The sequence below is a fragment of the Delphinapterus leucas genome, chromosome 2 (assembly GCF_059928025.1).
Source record: "Delphinapterus leucas isolate spDelLeu-1000000601 "Yukka" chromosome 2, BTC_Dleu_Yukka2, whole genome shotgun sequence".
Lineage (NCBI taxonomy): Eukaryota > Metazoa > Chordata > Mammalia > Artiodactyla > Monodontidae > Delphinapterus > Delphinapterus leucas.
Window position 1 is genome coordinate 147,044,141 of NC_143130.1, and position 23,887 is coordinate 147,068,027.

Genomic DNA, 23,887 nt, shown 5'->3' on the forward strand with positions numbered 1-23,887 from the left:
TTTTTCCTTTCTTGCAAATTACTTTGTGTGTTCAATGCTAGGTCTGATAGCGATAGCTTTTAGTAGACAGCAGTAGGTGCCTGCAGAACTTGTGTTTTTCTCATCTTTAAAATACAACTACTTATGCTCTTAAATCAAGGCTGTCTGCTTATTTATACTATCGTAGGCAACACTTGGATTTCCCTTCTTAGTATGCTTCATAACCGCTTTACAGAGAGCTTTTGCTTGTTCTTTATCATGTATCTCGTGTTTATGTGCACAGTGCCAAACAAAGAGTGACTGGGCGGTGGCCCTGCCCTGCCTCAAGGAGAACCATCCCCGCAGAGCGTTCGGGGGTGGGGGGGCCTCGCATCCCAGTAGCCTCATGGCACAGTACTCTTGGGCAGTAACTGGATACCTTTTATTTGAACAAACAAACTGGGGGGAAAAAATGCTTCCTTAAGTGCTGACAGCCTTTTTAACCAATACATTTAAAATTGTACAGAATAAAAAATAAAATCAAAGACTGATCTTGTACAGATATTAGTGTTACCAGCATTCATGTGGAAATCAAGAGCAAAGAAAAAACAATGTTAAACAGCTCTGTACCATAACATTTTCTGTAATGATACTGAAACTTAATGAATAAAAAAAATCCTCGATCATTATTTAAAATCCAGTGTGTGTTGGCCTTGTTAATAAAAAAGGAGAAGATTGTTATGCCATTCTGATGGGGTTCTGCCTGGATAAAAGGAATAGTTAAGATGGCTTAGCAAGGTTAAGTGGTATAAAGGAGATTTTTAAAAATATAGAGTAATCTATATTTTACTGTAGCATTGTGCAAATACAGATTAGAAAGTAGGAGAGAACCTGTAGTTGGTCTGGTCTTTCCAGTCATAGCTGGAGAATAGCAAGCAAATTTAGAGGAAAGATAGTTGATAATTTAGAAAAAAACTACATTTTTATTTCAGATGTCATAAAAACAAATTTCAAACATCTACAGTTCCTTGGAATAGAGGGGGAACATAAGTAGTGAGCCATAAAATTGCCGATGAGTACCTGGACATTTTTTTTATCATGTTTGGAAGTGAAAAATGGGAAAAATCTGTACTGACTATAGAAAATACAGTTGAAATATATGCTATCCACAATGGCTTCTTTAATAAAAACTTAGGGGCACTTTCCAAACAGTGGTAACGGGGGACATTGAATATGCTATAGAGTACTTAGTAAAGCAAACAACAAAAATTAGCCCACTAGTAGACAAGGTGCCAAATGATGGTAATGAAAAAAGCCAATTTGTAAACAATAAATATTTGATACTTATACTTGATATTTCCAAAGTTGAAAATAAAATGTTCTACATTTTAAATTTAGTTTATATGTTCAATTAAAGAAGATAAGGTTAATTAATAGAGGTCAAATGAAAGCTCATGCAAGGAGTTCTTTACCTACATTCATCCAAGAAATATTTATTAAGCATATACTGTGTGCTTGAGTACAAGGTACATCATGCTATACTATTTACAAGAATGAATAGGGATAATTGCTAACATTACAGTCCATCAAGGAAGATTAAAAAAACATGTGCAAGTAAGCATAATATTTGATATGTTTGATATTTGATAATAACATGGTAGAATGTGTAAAATGTGATAAATGCTGTAATTCAGATTTAAAGAGTTGGAGGAGTTCAAATGAGAACCTTCTACAAGGTAAGATTTCAAGGGGTAAGAAATTTTAGTGGGTCTTGAAGTCAAGGTAGAATTTTAAAGGTGATAATGCAGGAAGAAGGGTATTCTAGAAACAGAATGTACAATTAATAATAATTGTTATTTTTATTATAGAATTTAAGATCCACAAGGGCAATAATTTTTGTTTGTTTTGTTTACTGATATTATCCCCAAATCCTTAGAGTTCCTGGCATATGTGCATATGGATAGGCAGAAGTAAATGTTTGTTCCATGAAACATTATACAGAGCTTACCAGGCACTTTTCTAAGCACTTTTCATATGTTTAATTTTCACAACAACCCTGTAAGTGTTATTATTCCTATTATAGATGAGGAAACTGAGGCACAGAGAGGTTAGGAAACTTGTCCAGGGTGACACAGCTAATAAAAGGAGGAGCCAGGATTCAAACTTAACAATCTGGCTTCAGAGTCCATATTCCCAAACACTAAGCCATAGAAACAGAAAATTGATATATTTGTAAGACCAAAACAGTACATGTTTGAGGCCCAAACTATGGACTTCTTGAATACCAGGGTAAGGAGTCTAGATTTATTCTAGAGACAATTAAACCATTAGAGATTCTTGATCAGGGAAGTATTAGGATCATTTTTTGGGAAAAAAAAAATGCTCTGGCAGCATTGAATAGGATAGACTGGATTGGGGAAAAACTGAAGAGAGACACCAATTAAGAAGTGATCATTATTGTGCAGGTGAGGGGTGACGATAGCCTTAACCATAATGTTAGAGGGGTAATGGTGATAGGAAGGTCATGACATCTGAGTGTGCCTCTGGACCTAAAAAATGGAAAGAATTTTATGACTGATTACAAGTGTTGGAAAGGAAGTTAGACAAATAAGAGATGTTTCAAAGTCTTTAGTCTTGGCTGACTGAGAACATGTTCAACAAGAAACAAAAAAAAGAAAGTCAGAAACATGGATTTTGTGGAGGAGCTGGTAAGTTTGGACATGTGTTTGAGATGTCAGAGGGGCCCTAAGGTAGCCATGTCCTGTTGGCATTTGAAAGTATAGGTTAGGAGTTCACAGAAGAGATACTGGCTGAATATAACCTTGGGGATCCTTCACATGAAGGTAGTATTTGAAACATAAGGGTAGATAGGAAAGATTATTAAGGAAGGACTTGCCAAGAAAAGAGGACAGAGCCTTGGGAAGCACCTTATTTTGGAGTGTTGGAGGAAAAAGCCATGGATGCAATGAAAGGAAGAGCAGTTTGTAGAAGAGGAAAAACAGGGTACTGCAGTGTCCCAGAACACGGGAGGAGAGTTTCAAGAAGGAATGATAATCAACTGTCAAAAATAAATGTCAAGAAGAATGAGGGCTCAAAAGAATGTATTGATCAGGCAATCATTTGTGAGCTGCAAGAGTGCAATTTCAATAATGGGTTGAAGGCAAAAGCCAGATAGCAAAACAGAAACCGTGACTATGAAATATTTGGAACTTGGGCATGAGGAAAGAAAGATAGACACAGGATGGTAGCTTGAACCAATAACAAGATGAAGAAAAGATATTTGTTTGAAAAACAATAGTAGTGGGCATATTAAAAATTTGAGAGTAAGGTTCCAGATGGGGAAAGGAGAAGAGGAAGGAAGGGCTGGATTAAAGGACACTGATGGCCCAGTTAGGCTGGAGAAGAAAAGGAACATTTTTCTTTCTGAATTAGAAAAGGAAAAAAATAGATATGAACATATTTGAGGTAGATTCAAGGGAAATTTAATTTAAAACTTAAGGGTCAATAAAATGGTTCTACTTGGCACAGTGAAAGTCAATGTCATATAATCTATTTGCATTATTTGACCAAAATTATTTTAAAATTATGTATGTATGATGTATTACAATTCTTTGTCTTAGTAGTTGATATTTAAATAAAAGATTATAAGGTGTTTTTAGATTCTTGCTTATAGCTGTGTGGAAGTTAAGCAGTTCCTTTTTTTCATGTTTGTTTGTTTTTTCTTATGATTATACAAGCAGTACATACTTATCCACCAAAGTCTACAGCAAGACTGCCACCCCCACTAAATTGACCCAGCCCCTTCTCTAGGTCACAAAGAAGTGCTTGACCCTCTTCTGTCAAGGACCCACCTTTCTGCCCAAGCCCTATACTCTATCTAACCTATAGTGTCACCTCTCCCTACTTACATGCTTTCCCATCAGCTTTATACATCCTTAAAATTCTCCTATGTCCTAAAAACAAAAATGAAAACCTCCCTTAGCCCCCTGCCTACCCATAGCAATTACCCAGTCTTTCTTGTTCCCTTCAGAGCTTGACTTTCAGAAAGAATTGTGTATATTTATCTATGTAGTTTCCATTTCTGGGGTTCTTCATTCTTTGGTGTGGATCCACATTTCCATCTGGTATCATTTTTCTGTTGCCTGAAGGAGTTCCTTTAAAATTGTTGTGTGGGTCTGCTGGTGATACATTCTTTCAGCTTTTGCATGTCTGAAAAAGTATTTGTTTTGCTTTTGTTTTTGAGAGAGATTTTTGCTGGGTATAGAACTCCAGGTTTATAGTGTTTTCCTTTCATTACTTTAATTGCTTGCATTGTTTCCAATGAGAAATCTGCTGTCATCCTTATCTTTGTTCCTCTGTACATAGCATATATGTTTTCTCTGGCTGCTCTTAAGACTTTTTTCTTTGTTGTTGTTTTTGATCGGTTTGATTATGATGTGTATTGGTGCAGTTTATTGAGGTTGAGGTTTATTGAGCTTCTTGGATCTGTGGATTTATCATTTTCACCAAGTTTGTAAAGTTTTCAGTTATTTCTTTAAATACTTTTTCTGTTTGCCCCACTCTCTTCTCTCTTTCGGATACTCCAATTATCTGCACATGAGGGCACTTGAAATTGTCCCACAGTTCACAGATGCTCTTAATTTGGGGGGGACTCTTTTTCTCATTGTGTGTTTCATTTTGGATGGGCTCTGTTTCTATGCTTTAAGTTCACTACTCTTTTCTTCTGCAATGTCTAATCTACCATTAGTCCTATCGAGTGCAATTCTCATCTTAGACATTGTAGTTTTTATTTTATTGAAATATAGTTGATTTACAATATTGCATTAGTTTCAGGTGTACAGCATAGTGAATCAGGTATGGGTTTTTACAGATTATATTTCATTATAGGTTATTACAAGATATTGAATATAATTCCCTGTGCTATGGTAATTCCTTGTAAGCAGTTCCTTTTTAACCTGCTTTCTCGGTTCTGTGCTTTGGTTGTTTCAAATCATGTAACACACAATGAAAAAAAGAATATAAGCAGATTACATTTACCAAGTAAACGCTATTAAGTGATGTTGCATGTTACAGCAAGTGGATCCTTTGGATGGCTTTTGTTTTTTCAATTATTTGCTAACCAAAAAAACTTTGTGGATCTAACCCATAACCAACTCTTGATCTTCATGAAACCCTAATAGGTAAGTCATTATCATTCCTAATTATAGAAAGTAGGGATTTATGTACATATAGAATTCAAAGCAAATAAATTATGTTTCTTATTATCCCAATGATGATGGGTGGATCTATGTTAAATAATACATTGTATTCTAACAGGCTTATAAGAAGTGTTGAGCTCAACTGTCTATAACAGAGTTACATCATTATAGAGTTCATTTATAACTTGGCCTAGAACCAAGAGGTTAACAAGTTGCTCAATTCTGGCCATTTTGTAAGGTCAGTTAGCAATATGTCTCCTGTAGTCTTTTGTAATAATTCAATAATTTATTTAACAAGCATATATTAAGTTCCTACAGTATGCAAGGCTCCATGCTAGGCTCTGAGGATACAGTGATGAATGAGACCAAGACTCATATCCAAGAGAAGACAGATTATGAGAAAGCAAAAAAAAAAATTTTTTTTGAAATACAGATTATGAAAAGTCTATGAAGAAAATCCTATTATAGTTAGAGAGTAACTGGATGGAGCCCTAAATCATATTCAGTTTTGTAAGATCCAGCCATTAAGAAAGGCAGAAATTACACTCAGAGACTTTAGCGTAACAATAAGTTAAATCTGTGCTGAAGATCTGGAAAAGCACAAAAGAAACATGGAAATGTCAGAGATAATAACTATAGGAAGCGGATACCACAAAAAACTAGGGCTGGGAGATGGGAGGAAGAGGTTAGAATTATCAGAATCTGGAAGCTCAGAGGTCAGACCTCTTGGAGCTAGGACTCAACCCTCCAAGGAAAGGGCACTGCCCAGATGCTAATTCTGAGAGTGAGGGAAAAAAAGGCTAGAACAAGTTGCCATTACCAGGGTGACAGAAAGAATCAAGAAGTAATCAGGAACGAACGCAAGTCCCTTCTTCGCTCCCTCTGCTTGCCGAGTTCCCTGTAGTCTAATGCAGCCTATTGTTCAACCTAACAGGAAGCCAGCTGGCAAAAAAAAAAAAAAATGTCATTAGCTGAGTTCCAGCCCCAGCACCACAATGTAGAATGCAATGGTGGATTTAGAGCTGAGAGACAATCACTCGTCTGGGGATTGAGGAAAGGGTTCTCTAAACAGGTGACATTTGAAGTCAGATCAGAAGAGTGAAAATAAGCCCCGCATGTTAAGAACTGAGAGAAGAGCATTTCAGACAGAGGAAAGGGCTTAAAGAATACGACACCAGAAAGGAGATAGAAGCATGATGAGGGAGAGGGGAGGGTTCTGAGATACAGCTGGAGAGAACTGAAGCCGGGATGCAGCCAGATCACGCTCACACATGTATAGGCTCTTGGGTGTATACTGAACACACACACACACACACACACACACACATCCCTATGATATATGTCAAATAGCCTAAGAGCATGGGAAGCCACTGGAGGTTTAAGAAAAAAGCCTCTTATTTACTAAACACCTATTGAATACAAGGCACCATGCTAGACAAGGGCTCCTGCAAACAAGGAACTCATCCTTCCTGCCTTCTACACCTGTTCCTCTGCCTGTGTTTTGTTTCTTCGTTAATGGCACCACCATTTACCCAGTTTCCCAAACCAGAAACCTCTGAGTCACTCTTTCTTCTCACTTCCCACATCCAGTTAGTCACCAAGTTCTGTCAACTCTACTAATAGTTCCTAAATTAACCCTCTCTTTTCTAGTCCCACTGCTACCATCTTAATCTGTATGCCTCCAGAATTGCCCTCCCTGAGTCTGTCCTTCACACTGCTACCAAAGTGATCAATGCAGAGCATAAATCTCTCTGTGCTAAAACTCCTCATCAGAAAACTGCTGCAACAAATTAAGTCCAAGCCCCCAGTTAGGTTCTTTAAAGTCCTCTGTGATCTAGCCCCTCCCTCGTCCACCTTCACTATCCCCCCCTCACTTAACACCAGACCATTTGCAGTTACCCCTTCAAAGCATGTCATTTTATGCCTCAATGCCTTTGCTCAGGCTGGCTAATCTTCCAAGATTAACCTTGGACATTAACTCCTCCAGGAACCCTTCCCTAAATCCCCAAACTGGACTTAGTGCCTCTTATCTGTGCTTCCACTTATCTCTGCATCCCACTGAATTTATCTGCTTACATCACCCCTCCTCCACTTGATGGCAGAGACTGTTCACCTCTGTAGCCCCAGGAAATAGCAGGTACTCATTGCTAAACTGACCAACAGAACTGACCTTGTATAGCACTCACCAGGGAGCCAGAGACAGAACCTGGCATAAAAACTTCATATCATGCTTAGGACATGCAGTAGAGAGGACCTCATGCAGGCATGAGCAAGTTGGCACATCTCATGAGGAACAAGGACAGAAGGTTAATTGGTCATGGACCTCATTTCAACAAAGTGCCTCAGACTCAGAACTATGACATCATCTCCACGTAAAGTTATAAGTATGGTTTAATACGCTGTGCACGTTAAAAAGCATTAATATTTTAAAGGTAAATATTTAAAATATACCATGATTTTTATTTCCCTCTTTTGGTATTTCTTCACTTTTTAAGATACCAGTAACCTCGAAAAAAATAGAAGTGAGAAACGAAGGGTTTCATCAAGACATCAGAATTAGTAACACCAACATGGAAGAGATGAATCAGATTTATGCAGAAATGTACCCTGGTCCTGAGTCAGGAAGCACAGAAAATGGCAAGGGATCACACAACAAATATGCTGAATGAAGAAAGAGCCAATGGTACTCATACAACTAGAGGAAGAATTTGTCCATCCGAAAGAGGGCATTCAGGATAAAAGACGGGAAAGGGAGTGTCTGAGGCAAAAATAAAAGGAAACCCTTTGATCCTGCACATGTACAGACTGCCCTTGCCTGCAGGCTGAGCCAGTTATACGTGGAGAGTTATCACCAGAGCTTGATGCCAGTAAACACTCCATTTATGCATCCAGCCCTCAACACTGCTTCTGGGAAAACTGCCTGATACACATCCTATGGGAGTGGATGCTGTGGTCTCCCTGACCCCAACACATGGTCCCGCATGGAAGTTACCGTTCTTAAGGAAATAGGAACCCTATCATCCACTCAAAAGCTCAGATGATATTTATTCTGAGAGACTGAATATCCTCTGGGCCCTGTCCAAAGCAAGTGTTTGAATCTAGAATATGGTGACCCAAATGAAGTTAATTCACTAAGGTCATGCCCCCCAGGCCTAAGTGGTGAGTTTGCATCCCCTGGTGCCCTTCCATCCTCAAGAGCAGGAGAGGGAGTGGCTAGACAGGTGGGCATCTGCAGCACTGGACCACAACGCAAAGGTGAAGAAGGACAATCTGACAGGGAAGCCACAGAGAAAAGCAAAGACAAGTAACCTAATCATGTATCTTCAAGAGAGAGGAGAACTTCAGAGAGAGAATACCATGCAGTTCTTTACATTCATTCATTCACCCAACAATTACTGAGTGCCTACTACAGCACGTGTCAGAATATACTAGAAGCTGGAGGTATGAAGATAAAGAGGCCTCTACCCTCTAAGAATCCTACCTTCTTTTGAAGTTTTTCTTCATAGAAGCACAAAGCGGCTTAAGTATGTATAAGTCTCTGAAAATTGGGATGTTGGTAGATTGAATGATAAATTATCACTTGAATGATAAATGATAGTGTTTTCAACTTTCTCAGTATGATATCTTTTCCATGGTGATCCTATGGCTAAATTGGCTTTTCTCTCCAGGGAAGCCTCTGAAAACTTCACGTGGCAACCAGAACTACTGCTCCTGAGCTGTGCAGCTCCACAGGAACGCTAGCAACACCTCACCCCAGGGTTAGGGCCTGACCTTCAGGGCTGCTGCTCCCAGCGTTCTTCTCTTACTTCAGAGACTACGTCAGCACATTATGAGGCAGGAGCCTTAGAACAATGCCCAGGGAAGTCCGGCCTCCTGTGCTTCTTTCACTAAGGGGTAAGTTGCCTGTCCAGTAGACTGAAAACACCTGCCAAAGAAATGTGAAAAGAGCTGGAAACGTGCTATTTGGAGACTATTCTAGTAGACATCCAGGAGATCTCCAGAGATCTGTTTCATCCTCACCTCTGTGTAAGTGACTGTCTGCCTACTGCAACTTTGGTGTGAACCTGAGAGAGAAGGAAAGGATAGTTCAATGAATTCTCATAATTCGAGGGCAAAATGTCTATTCTTTTTCCACCTTCCCCTTTTCCTTAAAGTTTCATTTCCTTCTAGTTTCAACCAGAGCAAGCAAGAAATCTCAGAGACTTAACACCTGGTTACTGAATTTCTTTTTCTTAAAAATAGTTTCATTGAGAGTTTCTTTGAAAACAAGTTTTCTGATGATTTTTACATTTTGATTTTTCAAACTTTCTTCCATAAGTGACTGAATTGAATGAATTTGTGGAAATGTGGTCATTTTAAATTATTCAAATGACAGAGAAGATCTAGAACACAGGGCTTTTCTGTTCAAAGCTAAAAGGTTAGCTGGGGCCCCATTGTCAGTAGAGAGGGAGGCCACAACAGTTATATCTTCTCTAAGGTTCAACCAGAATTGCAACCTATGACTGTGATGGACCAATACTAAAAAGATGTTTACTGCTGTGTTAAGAATCTTAGAAAAAAACTAAGTAAATGCTATGCTTCAAAGTGCTACAAAGAACTAACCTCCAAGCTCCAAGTATCACAGAGACCAGTTCTAATGAGTGACAGGTAAACCTCATCATTCAAGAGCTTTCACGTCATTATGGAAATAACACAACAAAAGAAAAAAAGAGAAACTATGTGGTAGGTATATGGGTGTTCACTATAGAATTTTTTCAGCTTTGTTATAGATTTAAAAATGTTTTATCACAAAATATCAGTGCGGGGAAAGACTACATGGAAGTGGTATTATTTTCAGGGCATTTATAGACACCCTCTCTGATTTCAGTGGTCAGAAAAGCCAATGAAAACACTTGCACGCTAGCTCCCAGACTTTCACTCTCTCCCCTTCCCAATTTCCATTAAAACTCAAGCTGTTGAGGAGGACCTTCAAGATGGTGGAGGAGTGAGATGTGGAGATCACCTTCCTCCCCACAAACGCATCAGAAATACATCTACATGTGGAACAACTCCTACAGAACACCCACTGAACGCTGGCAGAAGACCTCAGACTTCCCAAAAGCCATGTGGCTGACAGGGTCTTGGTGCTCTGGCCCGGTGTCTGGCCTGTGCTGCTGAGGTGGGAGAGCCAAGTTCAGGACATTGAACCACCAGAGACCTCCCGGCTCCACATAATATCAAATGGCGAAAGCTCTCCCAGAGATCTCCATCTCAATGCTAGGACCCAGCTCCACTCAACGACCAGCAAGCTACAGTGCTGGACACCCCATGCCAATCAACTAGCAAGACAGGAACACAGCCCCACCCATTAGCAGAGAGGCTGCCTAAAATCGTAATAAGGTCACAGACACCCCAAAACACACCACTGGATGCGGTCCTGCCCACCAGAAAGACGAGATCCAGCCTTATCCAACAGAACACAGGCACTAGTCCCCTCCACCAGGAAGCCTACACAACCGACTGAACCAACCTTAGCCACTGGGGGCAGACACCAGAAACAACGGGAACTACAAACCTGCAGCCTGAGAAAAGGAGACCCCAAACACAGTAAGTTAAGCAAAATGTTAGGCCGCCCTTCTGTGATCTCCCCACAAGAAAGCACAGCAGAGCACAGGAGACTCATCAGAGGGAGAACCTTGAATCATCCACTGCCCTTTAACAGAAAACTATTTCCCAAACATCGGTTGAACCATTGGGTGCAGTTCGTTTTGGCACATCTTACAAGAGACTGTGATGTTCCAAATAGGTCCACACCATGATTGGTAACTGCTGTTTTTTAAAATATCTAATATCATGGGAAAATATTAGTACATATTATATAGCTAAAGCGATTTGTAAAACTGGAAAGATATGAGATATATATGGATATATATATATATATATACCAAAACTTTAATACTATCTCCAGTTATTAAGAGTGGTCCTAGTAAATAGTTAACAGCTGACCCTGCTTTTGGACCACTGACAAAACGCGTGGTGCTGTGCGTGTGCACAGCCACACAGTTGGTTTCACAGAACGATTCATATGCCGTAAGAGCAGTGCTATCTTGATTAATTAACCAGCATAACTGAAGAGGTTAGGGGTGGAGGCTTTGGTATACAGAGAGATAATCTCAAATCACAGTTACAACAAAACTAGTTAAAATTCAGCACACATTTACCATCCATACACATAATCCAAAAGTATCAAAGTATTTCCAGAACAAATATTTAGCAACAAACAATAAAAAGCATCAAACCAGAGAAGATAAAATATATGGTTACATTCTTTGTTCCTTAGCTGACCCCTACCTTTGTTCCGGGGTTCAAAGGGGACAAGAGGGGCCAGGCCTGGTCTTGGCTACCAATCCCCTGGAGCCCTTCCTTCTCCTCATTCTCTCCTCCCTCTCTGTGGCCTTGGATCCACAGCTACACCTGCTCCCCTGGGAGATCATCCTCTCTCTGGAGGAACTGTTCTCAGATCCAGGGATTCTGGAAGCCACATAAATGACTGTGCTGCGAAAGGGCCACAGGGCACATACAGAGTAGCATGTGTTTGTGAACAGTAGACATACCCTCCAATATGTGGATGTTGTCACTTTGTTAAGTGATTTTTTTCCCCAAAAATGTGTACTCTATCATCCACTTGTGGATGAGCAAGAGTTGACTACTGTGTTTTATCAAATCTGAGATCCATCAATTATAAGATACATCATTATACTATGGACCACTGAGAAAGAAAAACAATGCAGCTAATTATATGACTCAATGCTTTCTTACTACTTGGGATTCTTCCACACAATATTTATCTGTCACTCTCTGTGCCCTCATCCTCTGTGCATTTCTTAGAGGAGCGCTCCACTCTGGTCTCTTGGACCTTCTTCCAAGCCTCTGATGTGCATTCTGCAAGTTTTATACAGAAACTTTCTCAATCTTACAAGAAGGTGTCAACAAAAGATTTTCAGGTACCCATTGGGAACACATTTTAAATGGCAATTAAATGCAACGCATGCAGTACAACCAATGTACATAATTTAATGTGAACAACCATGACTAAGTCCATGCAGGTACAGCCAAATGACAACCACCATGCAATTGTCCCCGCCAGTGGAGAGTGATCACAAGGCACACTCCATTTCACAGTTTTTAAGCTGAGGAAATTCCTTCATTCCTTAGAATGAATGCAACTTGGGAAATATGAAACTAACAGTGATCAAGAAGGAACCCAGCCCAGCAAACACTGAGGAGGTTATACTTTTGGACACAGGGTCCAGTGTGGTGGACCAGCACAAGCAGCTACAGGTGCTCACTGTGCAATAGCCATGCTATTCAGTGTTTTTTACACATTGGTGCATCCAGTGGTCCCAACACTGAGTTGAGTCGGGTGTTGTTTTTTTTTTTTAATTTCATTTTTTAATATTTATTTATTTATTTATGGCTGCGTTGTGTCCTCATTGCTGAGCGCAGGCTTTCTCTAGTTGCAGCAAGCGGGGGCTACTCTTCATTGAGGTGTGCGGGCTTCTCATTGCGGTGGCTTCTCTTGTTGCGGAGCAAGGGCTCTAGGCGCGCGGGCTTCAATAGTTGTGGCGCACGGGCTTAGTTGCTCCGCGGCATGTGGGATCTTCCCGGACCAGGGATCGTACCCGTGTCCCCTGCATTGGCAGGCAGATTCTTAACCCCTGTGCCACCAGGGAAATCCCGAGTTGGGTGGTTTTATCCTCATATTATAGATGAGGAAATTGAGCTCAGGGATATCAAGTAACATGCCAAGGTCACCAAGTAGCAGGTGACAGAGCCCAAATATGAACCTGGATATGTCTGACTCCAGATTCTTTATATCCCCACCACACCAGTTTCCATACTGGCCTTACAGCACTTGAGTTCTGAGAGCAATTATAGTTGTAGTTCACCTGGTCCCAGGTATTCCTGAAGGGGTTATTTCAGAATTTTATGGAGAGGAAAAAGGATTGTCTATAGTGTCTGCAACCACAATACGGTGTGAGAACTACATACTAGTGACAAAATAGTATGAGCATATGTAAGTGTATACATGTACACAACTACCAGTTGGGATGGTAGAGAGTTGAATAGAGTGCTCTGGCTCTTTATAGGAAGACAATAACCCAGGCTTCTTACGACCCTCCATGGCACAACGGTTATTTGAGTCCATATTACTAGCTTTGTCACATTATAGAATATCCTCATGACTATAGGAGCCCAGAATTTCACTTATTTCGCAGTTTCAGGCCAGCCATGGGCTACAGACTCGTGACTGTCTGATTCCACTCACCAAAAACCGTGATTGGCACCATTGCCAACAGCTCAGCTCAAATACAGACAGCAACCTTCTGACTACTAGTGTAATTAGAGGAACTCTTTTTTTTCTTTTTTTAATTTCAGCATGGGCAAAAGCCTTTATTTATTTATTTTAATTTTTTTTTTTTTTTTTTTTGGCCGCTCAGTTCCCTGACCAGGGATCGAACCCGTGCCCCCTGCAGCAAAAGCATGGAGTCATAACCACTGGACTGCCAGAGAAGTTCCTAGAGGAACTCCTTTTAAGGCATGGTCCTCATGTAGTAAATGAAAGTAAGGATTAGTATTTTCTTCCTTTGTACACTTTATTTTCCATTTCTTGTCTCCTTCACAGAAGACTTCATCATTAAAAGGAGGAAGCCCAAAATGAAGTGAGTTAAAAACTTTGTCTCTGAGAGGACTGTGGCTTGACCCTGAGTTGAGGTAAGAGGTGATGGTGCATATGGCTGGCAGGGTGTGGGGGGACCACGTAGAGCTACACTGTCACATGCGCAGTGTAGAGACCTCACCCTTGGTCTCTCTCTCCCTTCGCTTTCTACTTACTCCACTTTCCAGGCTTTCTCTTTCTCCTTTCCTCTTCTGGGAATGACGCTGTACCAAAGACATTGCTTACAGGGATCAGCTTTTCTAGACCTCAAGCAGGTACACATGAACTGATAGTAGAGAGTCTGGACTGATAGGGACAAAAGTGTAAGCAATCACAGCTGTTCTGGGAAGTGAAGGGTGAATAGTTGCTGTGATATTACTGGTAACCCTGAACCAAAAGGCTGCCGACCTTTGCTTTCCTTCCTCCGTCATACCTTGCTCTCATCTAAAAATGCACCTTTCTTGTGATTTCTTGTCAGATTCTAGGAGATCCCCATATATTTAGGCCCCAAAGAATCCAGTTGATGTTTTCAACACTTGCTGTGTCCTCTGACTCTCTAAGGCAGCTTCATTGTTTCTCAGCCACTCAGCGATGATAAAATAAATGCCTTGTCCTGCTGGATGTCACGGAGGAGAAAAAACCTAGATGGCAATGGGCCATTATGTGCCTTTTTCCTACCACCCTGTCACTGTGAGGATCCTCTCATTGCTATTGCAAAGCTCTCTCCTTGGAAATCTGAAGTGGCTAAATACAGCCTTTTGCACTGATGGCCAAACACTCAGAACTCATCCATCTCCCCATCTCCATCCTCTCGTCTATACCAGCGGTCCCCAACCTTTTTGGCACCAGGGACCGGTTTCATGGAAGACAATTTTTCCATGGACCGGGGGTGGGGGATGTTTTCAGGATGATTCAAGCATATTACATTTATTGTGCACTTTATTTCTATTATTCTTACATTGTAATATATAATGAAATAATTATACAACTCACCACTGCCACTGATCTGACAGGAGGCGGAGCTCAGGCAGTAATGCAAGTAATGGGGAACGTCTGCAAATACAGATGAAGCTTCGCTTGCTCGCCAGCCGCTCACCTCCTGCTGCACGGCCTGGTTCCTAACAGGCCACAGACTGGTACCAGTCCATGGCCTGGGAGTTGGGGACCCCTGGTTTATACCTTCTTTTCCTTCCTCTTTCCTTGTATTATTATTCCCATTAAAATTTTTAAACAATCACAAACAGAAATATTGCAAGTACAATACAAAGACTTTTTTTTTCCTGAAGCTTTCGAGAGTAATTTGCCAAGTCGTTGCCCTATTATCCCCAAATACAATCAAGGGTATTCTCCTACACAGCCAAAATACAACCATCAAAACCAGGACAGGGGCTTCTCTGGTGGCGCAGTGGTTGGGAGTCCGCCTGCCAATGCAGGGGACGCGGGTTCGTGCCCCAGTCTGGGAAGATCCCACATGCCGCGGAGCGGCTGGGCCCGTGAGCCATGGCCTCTGGGCCTGCGCGTCTGGAGCCTGTGCTCCGCAACGGGAGAGGCCACAGCAGTGGGAGGCCTGCGTACTGCAAAAAAACAAAAACAAACAAACAAACAAAAACCAGGACAGGAGCATTGCCTATTACCACCACCTAATCCCGAGACCCCACTCAGCGTTTGCCAGTTGTCCCAGTAATGGCCTGCACGGCCAAAGGATCCAGTTCAGAATCACTGTCATGTCTCTTTAGCCCCCTTCAGTCTGGAACAGCTCTATACTCTTTCTTTGACTTTCATTAGTTTGACATTTTTTAAGATCACAGGCCAGTTATTTTGTAGAATGTCCCTCAATTTGGATCTGTCTGATGTTTCCTAATAATTGGATTCAGGTCATGCATCTTTGGGAGGAGTATCACAGAATGATGTGTGCATCTCGTTGCATCCTGTAAGGTGGTACATCATTTTGGTTTTTCCCATTACTGATAGTGTTCACTCATCACTTCACTGAGACGGTGTCTGCCCGGCTTCTTCACTGTACAGTTATTTTTTCCCCTTGACACTGATAAATATGTTGGTGAGAGGTACTTTGAACTAAATATTCTGTTCCTCATCGAAATTTTAATTTACATAGAGTCTCATGGTCTCCTATTTTATTAGATCAATTCCCCTGCATGAACATATTACCCATCTCTGCCACCGTCCTCTCTCCATCTCGGACCCCCTCCTCAGGCTGCTCGGCCCTGGTTTCTTACACTGGGCTGCACCCCTTCTCCTGGTAACAGATGCCCTCTTGCCTCCCTTGTGTCCTGAGCTGTGGCTCCTCACTCCCCTCATTACAGAGTCCTGCCTCCCTTTGTCCCAGCTAATGGATTTAGGACTAAATTATTCAGGAAGGGAAGAGAATAGGAAGAAGGGGAAGGCACCTTCTGTTGTCTCTGGTTCACCCTCCTTATCCTTTTTCCCATACGTCCTGACCTATCCTGACCCCTCGCACCCTTGCCGATTCTCACATCCATCTTTCCAAGCACTCAGGGCAGGACTGAACCTTAGGCCATGGCATAAGCTCCTCTAGTCAGACTATGAGGTTCTGATTCCTGGTGTGGGGACTTATAAGGTGTGACCTCGGGTAAGTTACTTTCCCTCTCCAAGCCTCATGGTGTATAAAATAAGCATCTTAAAAATGCTAGTTCATAGTGCTTTTAGAATCAAATGAGACAGTGCATGTAAAGCTATTATTGCCTGCCGCAAAGCAAGAACTAAATATATTTTGTTGGTTATTATTTTCCATCCTCTCTGTTTCAGCTGATGGTTGTTGTTTTATCTCTTTCTCTTTTTTTCCTGAATGATCCCTTTTGTCTCATTCTTTTTACATTTTGGCTCCTCTGGACTATTTCACTTTCTCTTGAGTTATTTCACTTTCCCTATGTTCATGTGTAAGATGCGCTGGAGGGGGGCATTGTGTTGTCACCAGCAGAAGGTCTGATGAGAATTCCTAGGGTCACACGCTCATGGGATAGCAGGCAGCGGTGGTCTCTGTGTCCCAGGCCCTGGCTGGGACAGAGATGGGGCATGTTCACTGCTACTCTCTAGCTTGGCTAGGGAAAGGAAAAGAAGGATCTCTGAGAAAGGACTGAGGTGGAAATAAGCATTCAGAACTTACTGCTTTCCTCTAACCGGCATGGAGTTTGTGAAGAAGGAAGAGTGATCTTTTGAAGGTTTGAACAGAATTGCATTCTAGGACCTGTTCCTTTCTTGGAATTCTGTGATTTCTGGTAGATGAAAGGTGAAATCCAATGATGTAGAGCCATTGGTGTCTACTGAAGCAGTTTCTGGAGAGAGAGCCAGAGCGACAGCAGGAGATGTACAGCTGTCAGTGACTAGATAGATACCCACTGTTCACTAAGCCTCGGTAGTGGGTGAATGGTCAGGAAGAGATGATCTCGGGTTAGTATGGTTAGTATGGTATACCCTACTTACAGAAAAGGACTTTAGGCCCATGCATGCTGGGAAGGATAGAGGTACCATTAATTAGGAAGGTGGAAAATAATGGTTTGGGGAGGGGGGATGCTGAGAGGCCTCCCCTAACCACCCTAACTAATTTCTGTTGCCAGTCCCACACCCCAGACACTTTTTATCACATGGATCTGATCCAGAGTCTTTGTAGCCCTTATCATCCAAAATCTTCTTGCTTACTCGCTGTTTCTCCAGAGACTGTAACCTGCGTGAGGGCAGGCATCTTATTGGTCTTATTCACATGGATCTCCAGTGCCCATCACAGTCCCTGGAATGTCGTAGATGTTGATAAAATTAGTTGAATTAGTGGAAAAGTGAGGCGACTTAATTATTATATTAGATTTTCTCTGTCTCTGTTCATTGTATTTCCATTTCTTCAACTTTCTGAGGTTTATACATAAGCACAATGAAGAAGAATAACAGCAAGTCTACTACGAGGATCGACGAGCAAGACGACATCTGTGTCCCAGGCTCCAAGGATCCAGGAGAGCTTCAAAATATGTTGGATGAAGGAGAGTATGCCCCTTTTGTATCTCCTCCCACATTAGAGAGCAGTTTTATCCAGGTAAATAATAATTGAGCCCTGAATTAAGTTCTAATAACTTTGGTAATTAATTTTCTCAAAGACAACAGAAAAGGTTGGAAAAATTGTTTTAATGTGGCAAGGGAATGTGTGATACAATTAAAGGGAACAGTTTGGGAACTTCAAACAACCTAAAATAATTATGATGTAAAAGGAAAATTCATTTCAAATTTTCCCAACAAACTCTTACCTAGAAATTCTGTCCCAAGTCTACTGAAATTTTCATTCTATCATCATCTCCCCAAAACTACACAAAGAGATTATAGTCATTTTTAGAATATTCTGCCACAGGAAAGCACTCAGATAACTCCTTAACTTAGGAGACATTTTAAAGAATAACATCTATGACCCAACTAGGGATTAAAATGCATTTTGGTTCTTAGTTCTGAAGGTAAAATATAATTGTCAAATTGTGCCAGGGAGAAAAGTTTCCTTCTCCTAAAAATGTACCTACATGATGAATGAAACTACACTTCAATGCATTTGAGAGCAGTTCTAACTTTCCGCTAAACATTCAACATTAAATTATCCAGACAGGGGCTTCCCTGACGGTCCAGTGGTTAAGACTCTGTGCTTCCGCTGCAGTGGGGTGCAGGTTCGATCACTGGTTGGGGAAGTTCCGCATGCTGTGAGGTATGGCCAAAGGGAAAAAAAAAAAAGACAAAGAAACAGGGAAATGAGTTAAATGGTGTGGGCCATACCCTTAAACTTCCTGAAAATGTCACAACCAAGTCTAACGTGAAACATGCCCATTTAAGCGGCTCCTCGGCTGATTCTACAAAGGAGTGACAGGAACGACAACATACACACATTCTCTGCACTGACGGGAGACCTCCTCACTTCCAGACACCATAGGAGGGAGGTGATGCCTCAAAGAACACTAATGTTTAAGTCATGCCCCAGAAAGCATGTGATGCTGTGATTTGACGTTCTTTACCTTCTGTGCGCTTCTTTCCTACTAATAATCTTTTTATTTTATTTTTCACACTTCTGCACCTTTTTCAAATAACCATTTTCAAGCTCTAATGAACACTGGGAGAGGCAGTCAGCATTCTATAAATCAGACATGGCCCCATGTCTTAACTGGATATGTTATTCCCTTTAACACACACAACCTCTTGTGGTCGGTATGTCTCTGGCAGCAAGTTATCAAGGTTCCTGACTCAACTGTGAGTGAAAAAGAACAATTATCTCAAGTAGAGTGAAAGAACCACAGGACATCAACTCACTCTTGGGAGTCATCAGGGACCCAGGTTGTCTCTTTTCGTTGTCACCCTCAAATTCACTCCCTTCGTGATATCACATGCAAACAGGACATGACAGCTGCCAGCAACGGAAAGGATGTGTCTCATCCTTGAACTGTCTGTGAGGGCTGAGAACCCTTTCCCAGAGCCTCCAGGAGGCCCCCAGCAGTGTCTCATTGGCCAGGGCCTGCTGAGAGCAATCACTGGCCAGGGGATGGAATGGATCACCATGACCAGTTTAGGTGGATCAGGATTTAGCTCCTCAGCTGGGGCAGCATCCCTGAGGGGTGGATACTGGACAAAACCAGAATTCCATTAATCCGATGAATAGGAGCATGGCTTTGGGTAGGTAATCAATAGTGTAGGCTACAATCTCTTTCTAAATATATTTGCTTTTAAGTCATTTATTTTTTTGAAGCAGTTAATGTACAGCTGAGAAACCAAGTGTTTCCCCTCTCTGGCTTCCTTCACATCCCTGTCTACCCACTTTCCAGTCTCCTCTTCTTCCAACTGGCAGAGATTCTCAGACAGTCTATGTCCCACATTGTTCAGGTCTCAGCTAGAGGTCCCTTCCTCAGGGGAGGATTTTCTGACCCTATAGTGAGGGTGTGCTGGAGCTGGCCGATTGGTAAGTGTTCAGGAAGTTTACAAGTCAGTTGTTAAACACAGCCATCGTTAAGAATTAAATTGTATAAACTTATAAATAAAACTATTCAGGGGCTTCCCTGGTGGCGCAGTGGTTGAGAGTCCGCCTGCTGATGCAGGGGACGTGGGTTCGTGTCCCAGTCCGGGAAGATCCCACATGCCACAGAGCGGCTAGGCCCGTAAGCCATGGCTGCTGAGCCTGCGTGTCCGGAGCCTGTGCTCTGCAATGGGAGAGGCCACAAGAGTGAGAGGCCTGCGTACCACAAAAAAAAATAAAAATAAAAATAAAACTATTCAAAACAAAGGCAACAAGGGATTTCCCTGGTGGTCCAGTGGGTAAGACTCTGCACTCCCAATGCAGGGGGCCTGGGTTTGAACCCTGGTCGGGGAACTAGATCCCGCATGCAGGCCGCAACTAAGAGTCTGCATGCTGCAACTAAGAAGTCCACATGCTGTGACTAAGAGCCCACATGCCGCAACTAAGACCCGGTACAGCGGAAATAAATAAATAAGTAAATGTTTTTTTTTAAGTACCCCCCCCAAAAAAAACCAAAGGCAACAAATACTCAAAACTCATCACTCCTATTATATTACTACATTTTACTATTATCTTGAGGTTATGGATACAAGTTTGACTTCTGGGAGAATCAATTGGTTGTATGGATTTAACATAAAGAGTATGGTGTATCATTGTCTGTAAATTGTGTGCTACTCATCTTTTATACCAGTGATATTGATAATAAACTTATGAGCATCTCCCGAGAGACAGTGGTTACACACTTACCAGCACACCATTGCCTTCCTCCTCCCAAGTCAAGTCTTCTGTGATGTGCTCCACAGCACAGCACCCTGAACTTATACTCAGTAACACTTACAACAACACTTAGTGACATACTTGTTTAATGTTCGCCTTCCCCAGTGGACCCCACAGGTCAGAGACTGTGTCTGTCTGTTCTCTGTGATATCTCTAAGAATTCACTTGAACAAAGGCAACATGGTTCATTTCTCCTTTATTCCTACACTGCTTGGGTAAACGAGGTTGTCAGGGCCACACACTTTAACAGAAAACTCCTCTTCCTGTTCTCTCCTCAGGTCAACAGGAGAGGTGAATCTATTTACCTTCATAACCGAGCCAACTGGGTGACTGTAGGCATCTGCTCTTCCAGTCCCACCCTCAAGACCCCCAACATGATGCTGTTGGCACATCTGACACCCGCCGCCCAGAAAAATCCAGAACCCCTTTTTAAAAGTCTTCTGACATCTCCTTCTCCGGAGAATCTGGTGCTCACCAGGTGAGTTACAAAGAGAAGAGGTTAAAGACCTCTCAGAAAACATGCTTTACCCCTGAGGAGCTGAGAATAGAAACACAGATGACAAGTGGTCCAAGGGAGCATCTCACTTGTGCTCCCTGCTGCAGATGAGAGAGTCACATCCTTAAAGTCTGGGGAGATAGTTTGACAACCTGGAAGTCAAACAGGCCATTCACTTTTCAAAACTTAAACCTAAGTAACAGGAACTGAAGGCTCATAATAAAATGCCTCTCTAGAACATTCCCCCCACCCTATCCCAACTTCCATCAGAATTAGCTCTGGTCTTGTCTCAAGCCACCAACTTGCTGTAGGACCCACAGCAAATCACTAACTTCTCTCAGTCTCAACCTTGCAGGATTAACTAAATGGGACAACTTCTCCTAAATAAATAGTAAATAGTTGATATTTTAGTTCATTAGAGTCTTAGTATGATTCAGGCCAGATGGCCCTCAGGAGCCTGATTACATGTACTAAAAATCAAAGTTTTGACCCTCAAAAGCTAAGAACCAGACCTGGGAACATATGGCCACAAGAAGGTCCTGCCCCATCCCATGCCTGCCCCTCCCCAGGCCTGTCAGAGAGACACGCCTGTTGTCCTGAGTCTCACGCCACAAACTGCTATAAAAGGAAAGTCCTCATGATAGTTTCCAATCAGGCCTTCAGATGATATTTGCATTTGTCTGCAGGTTTCTCCCTCTGCAGTTTGTGACTCTTTCTGTGCATGATGCTGAGAATATGCGCATCAAAGTAAAGCTGGTGAGTGGCCGAGCCTACTACCTACAGCTCTGTGCCCCTGCATGCAAACAAGACACCCTATTCCGTCAGTGGGTGGAACTCATCTCCCTCTTGAATGAGGAGAAAGCCACAGCTTCCAAAGTGTCAGAAGTCTTCAGCCTCTCAGAAATCAAAGACAGCACAGACATCACAGGGTCAGTGGACATCACGCATATTGCAGCCTTCACAGCTGTACAGACCCCACACCTGTACACATGTTCAGACCCCATCAATGGCATAGAAAGCGTTGATTTCTCAGAATTCACGGACATCACCGATGTCACCGATGTCACGGATATTCCAGAAAAAGAGGTCACCGAGGCCCCAGATATAAGAATTGTCACAGAAGTCGCAGAAGTCACGGACATCTGCAATGTCACAGTGGTGTTTGAAAATGATGACATACTCAGGGCCAAGCAGGAGGAAAAGGTATGTGACATGGAAGACTTTCATTCTCTAATAATCACTCTCTTTCACCTTCTTTGGTAAGCTATCGATTATCAAAATGCTATGGAACTTACTCTTAGTAACCTAATATTAATAATGAGTTCTGATACCTGAACCCTGGTGTAAAAGAGTTGTAAGATGTTCCCTGAAACAGGCAGTGCACATCCATACCATACAACTTAACCCTGTATCAGAAAGCTATGGTGGGATAAAAGGAACTTTGGTATCAGAAGCCCTGGGTTGGAATCTTGCCCTGCTGCATATTAGTTTGGCCAAGTCACTGAACCTGCATGAGTCTGTTTCCTCACCTCTCAAATGGGGATATTAATATCATGCAAGGGCTATATTAAGGTTTAAATGTACACAAAAGTATGAAGTATACTGAAGGATGGGGTGAAATTTCAATAAGAAGTGAAGGTGGAAATAAGAAAATAAAATACCCAAAGTGAGCATCTTTAGAAAGGGCCAGAAAGTGGAAAAACACAGAGACACATCTGAAAATAAATCAGTTTGGCTGGAGCATAACATATGTGGAAAATATTAGGATATAGGATGGAAAGTTGCTTGCAAACCTTGAATGCCAAAATAAGAAGTGTAGACTCAGTCCTTGGGCAAACCTTAGCCACAAAATCTCTGTGTAAGGGAGTGAAAGCTGTGTTTTTAAAAGATTAGTCTGATGGAAGGATGGATGGCAGGTAAAGAGATCAGTGTGTAGACTGCTGCTGAGAAACCTCCGTGGGGCCCACAACAGAAAAATGGCAGAGGGCAAAGATGGACATTTCCAGAAGAAGAAAACGCTAGCTAATGAATTTAGTGGAAAAGTTTTACCTCACTAGTAATCAAAGAAATGCAAACTTGAAAAAAATTTCATCTATAAAACTGCTAATTAAAAGAATAAAAATAGTCAGTGTTAGTAAAGGTGGGGTCACCTTGGAATTTGTAAAGATTCATGGAAGGGTGAGAATTGGAACAAACTTTCTTGAAATCATTATGAGTCAAGAACCTAGAAATGTTGACACCCTTTGACTCAGTGATTCCACTTTTAAGAATCTTTCTTAAGGAGTTAATCATCAAAAGGAATGAGGATTTAGCTATAAAGATGTTAATCATACCACATCTATACCATGTTTATAAAAATGAAATAATGAAAATACGGAAGTAAACTAAACATCCACCACAGAGAAATGGCTAAATGAATTTAAATCCACAAAGGTCAGGTACCATGTTTATCTCATTCAGGAGCAACTACAGTGACTGGCAAGATCATAGTCACTCAGGAAATATTTGTTAAACGAATGACTACTCTGTAGCTGTTAAAATTGTTGGAGAATTTTTCTTTACTTGGAAAAATGTTTATGATGTAAACCTGAGTGAAAAACGAAGTAAAGAATATGATCCTTATTACATAAAAATGCATGTAAACACACAGACAATAGGAGGGGGAAAAGTCATATTGTTAATAGTAGTTTATTTCTAGATTGCAAGTTTATAAGCAATTGATGTTTTCTTCTTTATATATTTCTGAATTTTCT

The 23,887-nt window shown here is 41.5% G+C and overlaps 1 protein-coding gene across 1 annotated transcript in view; it reads left to right on the forward strand.

Annotated features, from left to right (window-relative positions):
• Positions 1-55: 55 nt before the first annotated feature.
• GARIN2 (golgi associated RAB2 interactor family member 2) overlaps positions 56-23,887 on the forward strand; it is a 35,954-nt gene continuing 12,122 nt past the window's right edge. Inside the window, exons 1-3 of the mRNA XM_089907852.1 lie at positions 56-17,917; positions 20,917-21,116; positions 21,821-22,337. Of these exons, the coding sequence (XP_089763978.1) occupies positions 17,759-17,917; positions 20,917-21,116; positions 21,821-22,337 (876 nt within the window). The 5' untranslated portion in view covers positions 56-17,758. The remainder of the gene's footprint in view (positions 17,918-20,916; positions 21,117-21,820; positions 22,338-23,887) is intronic.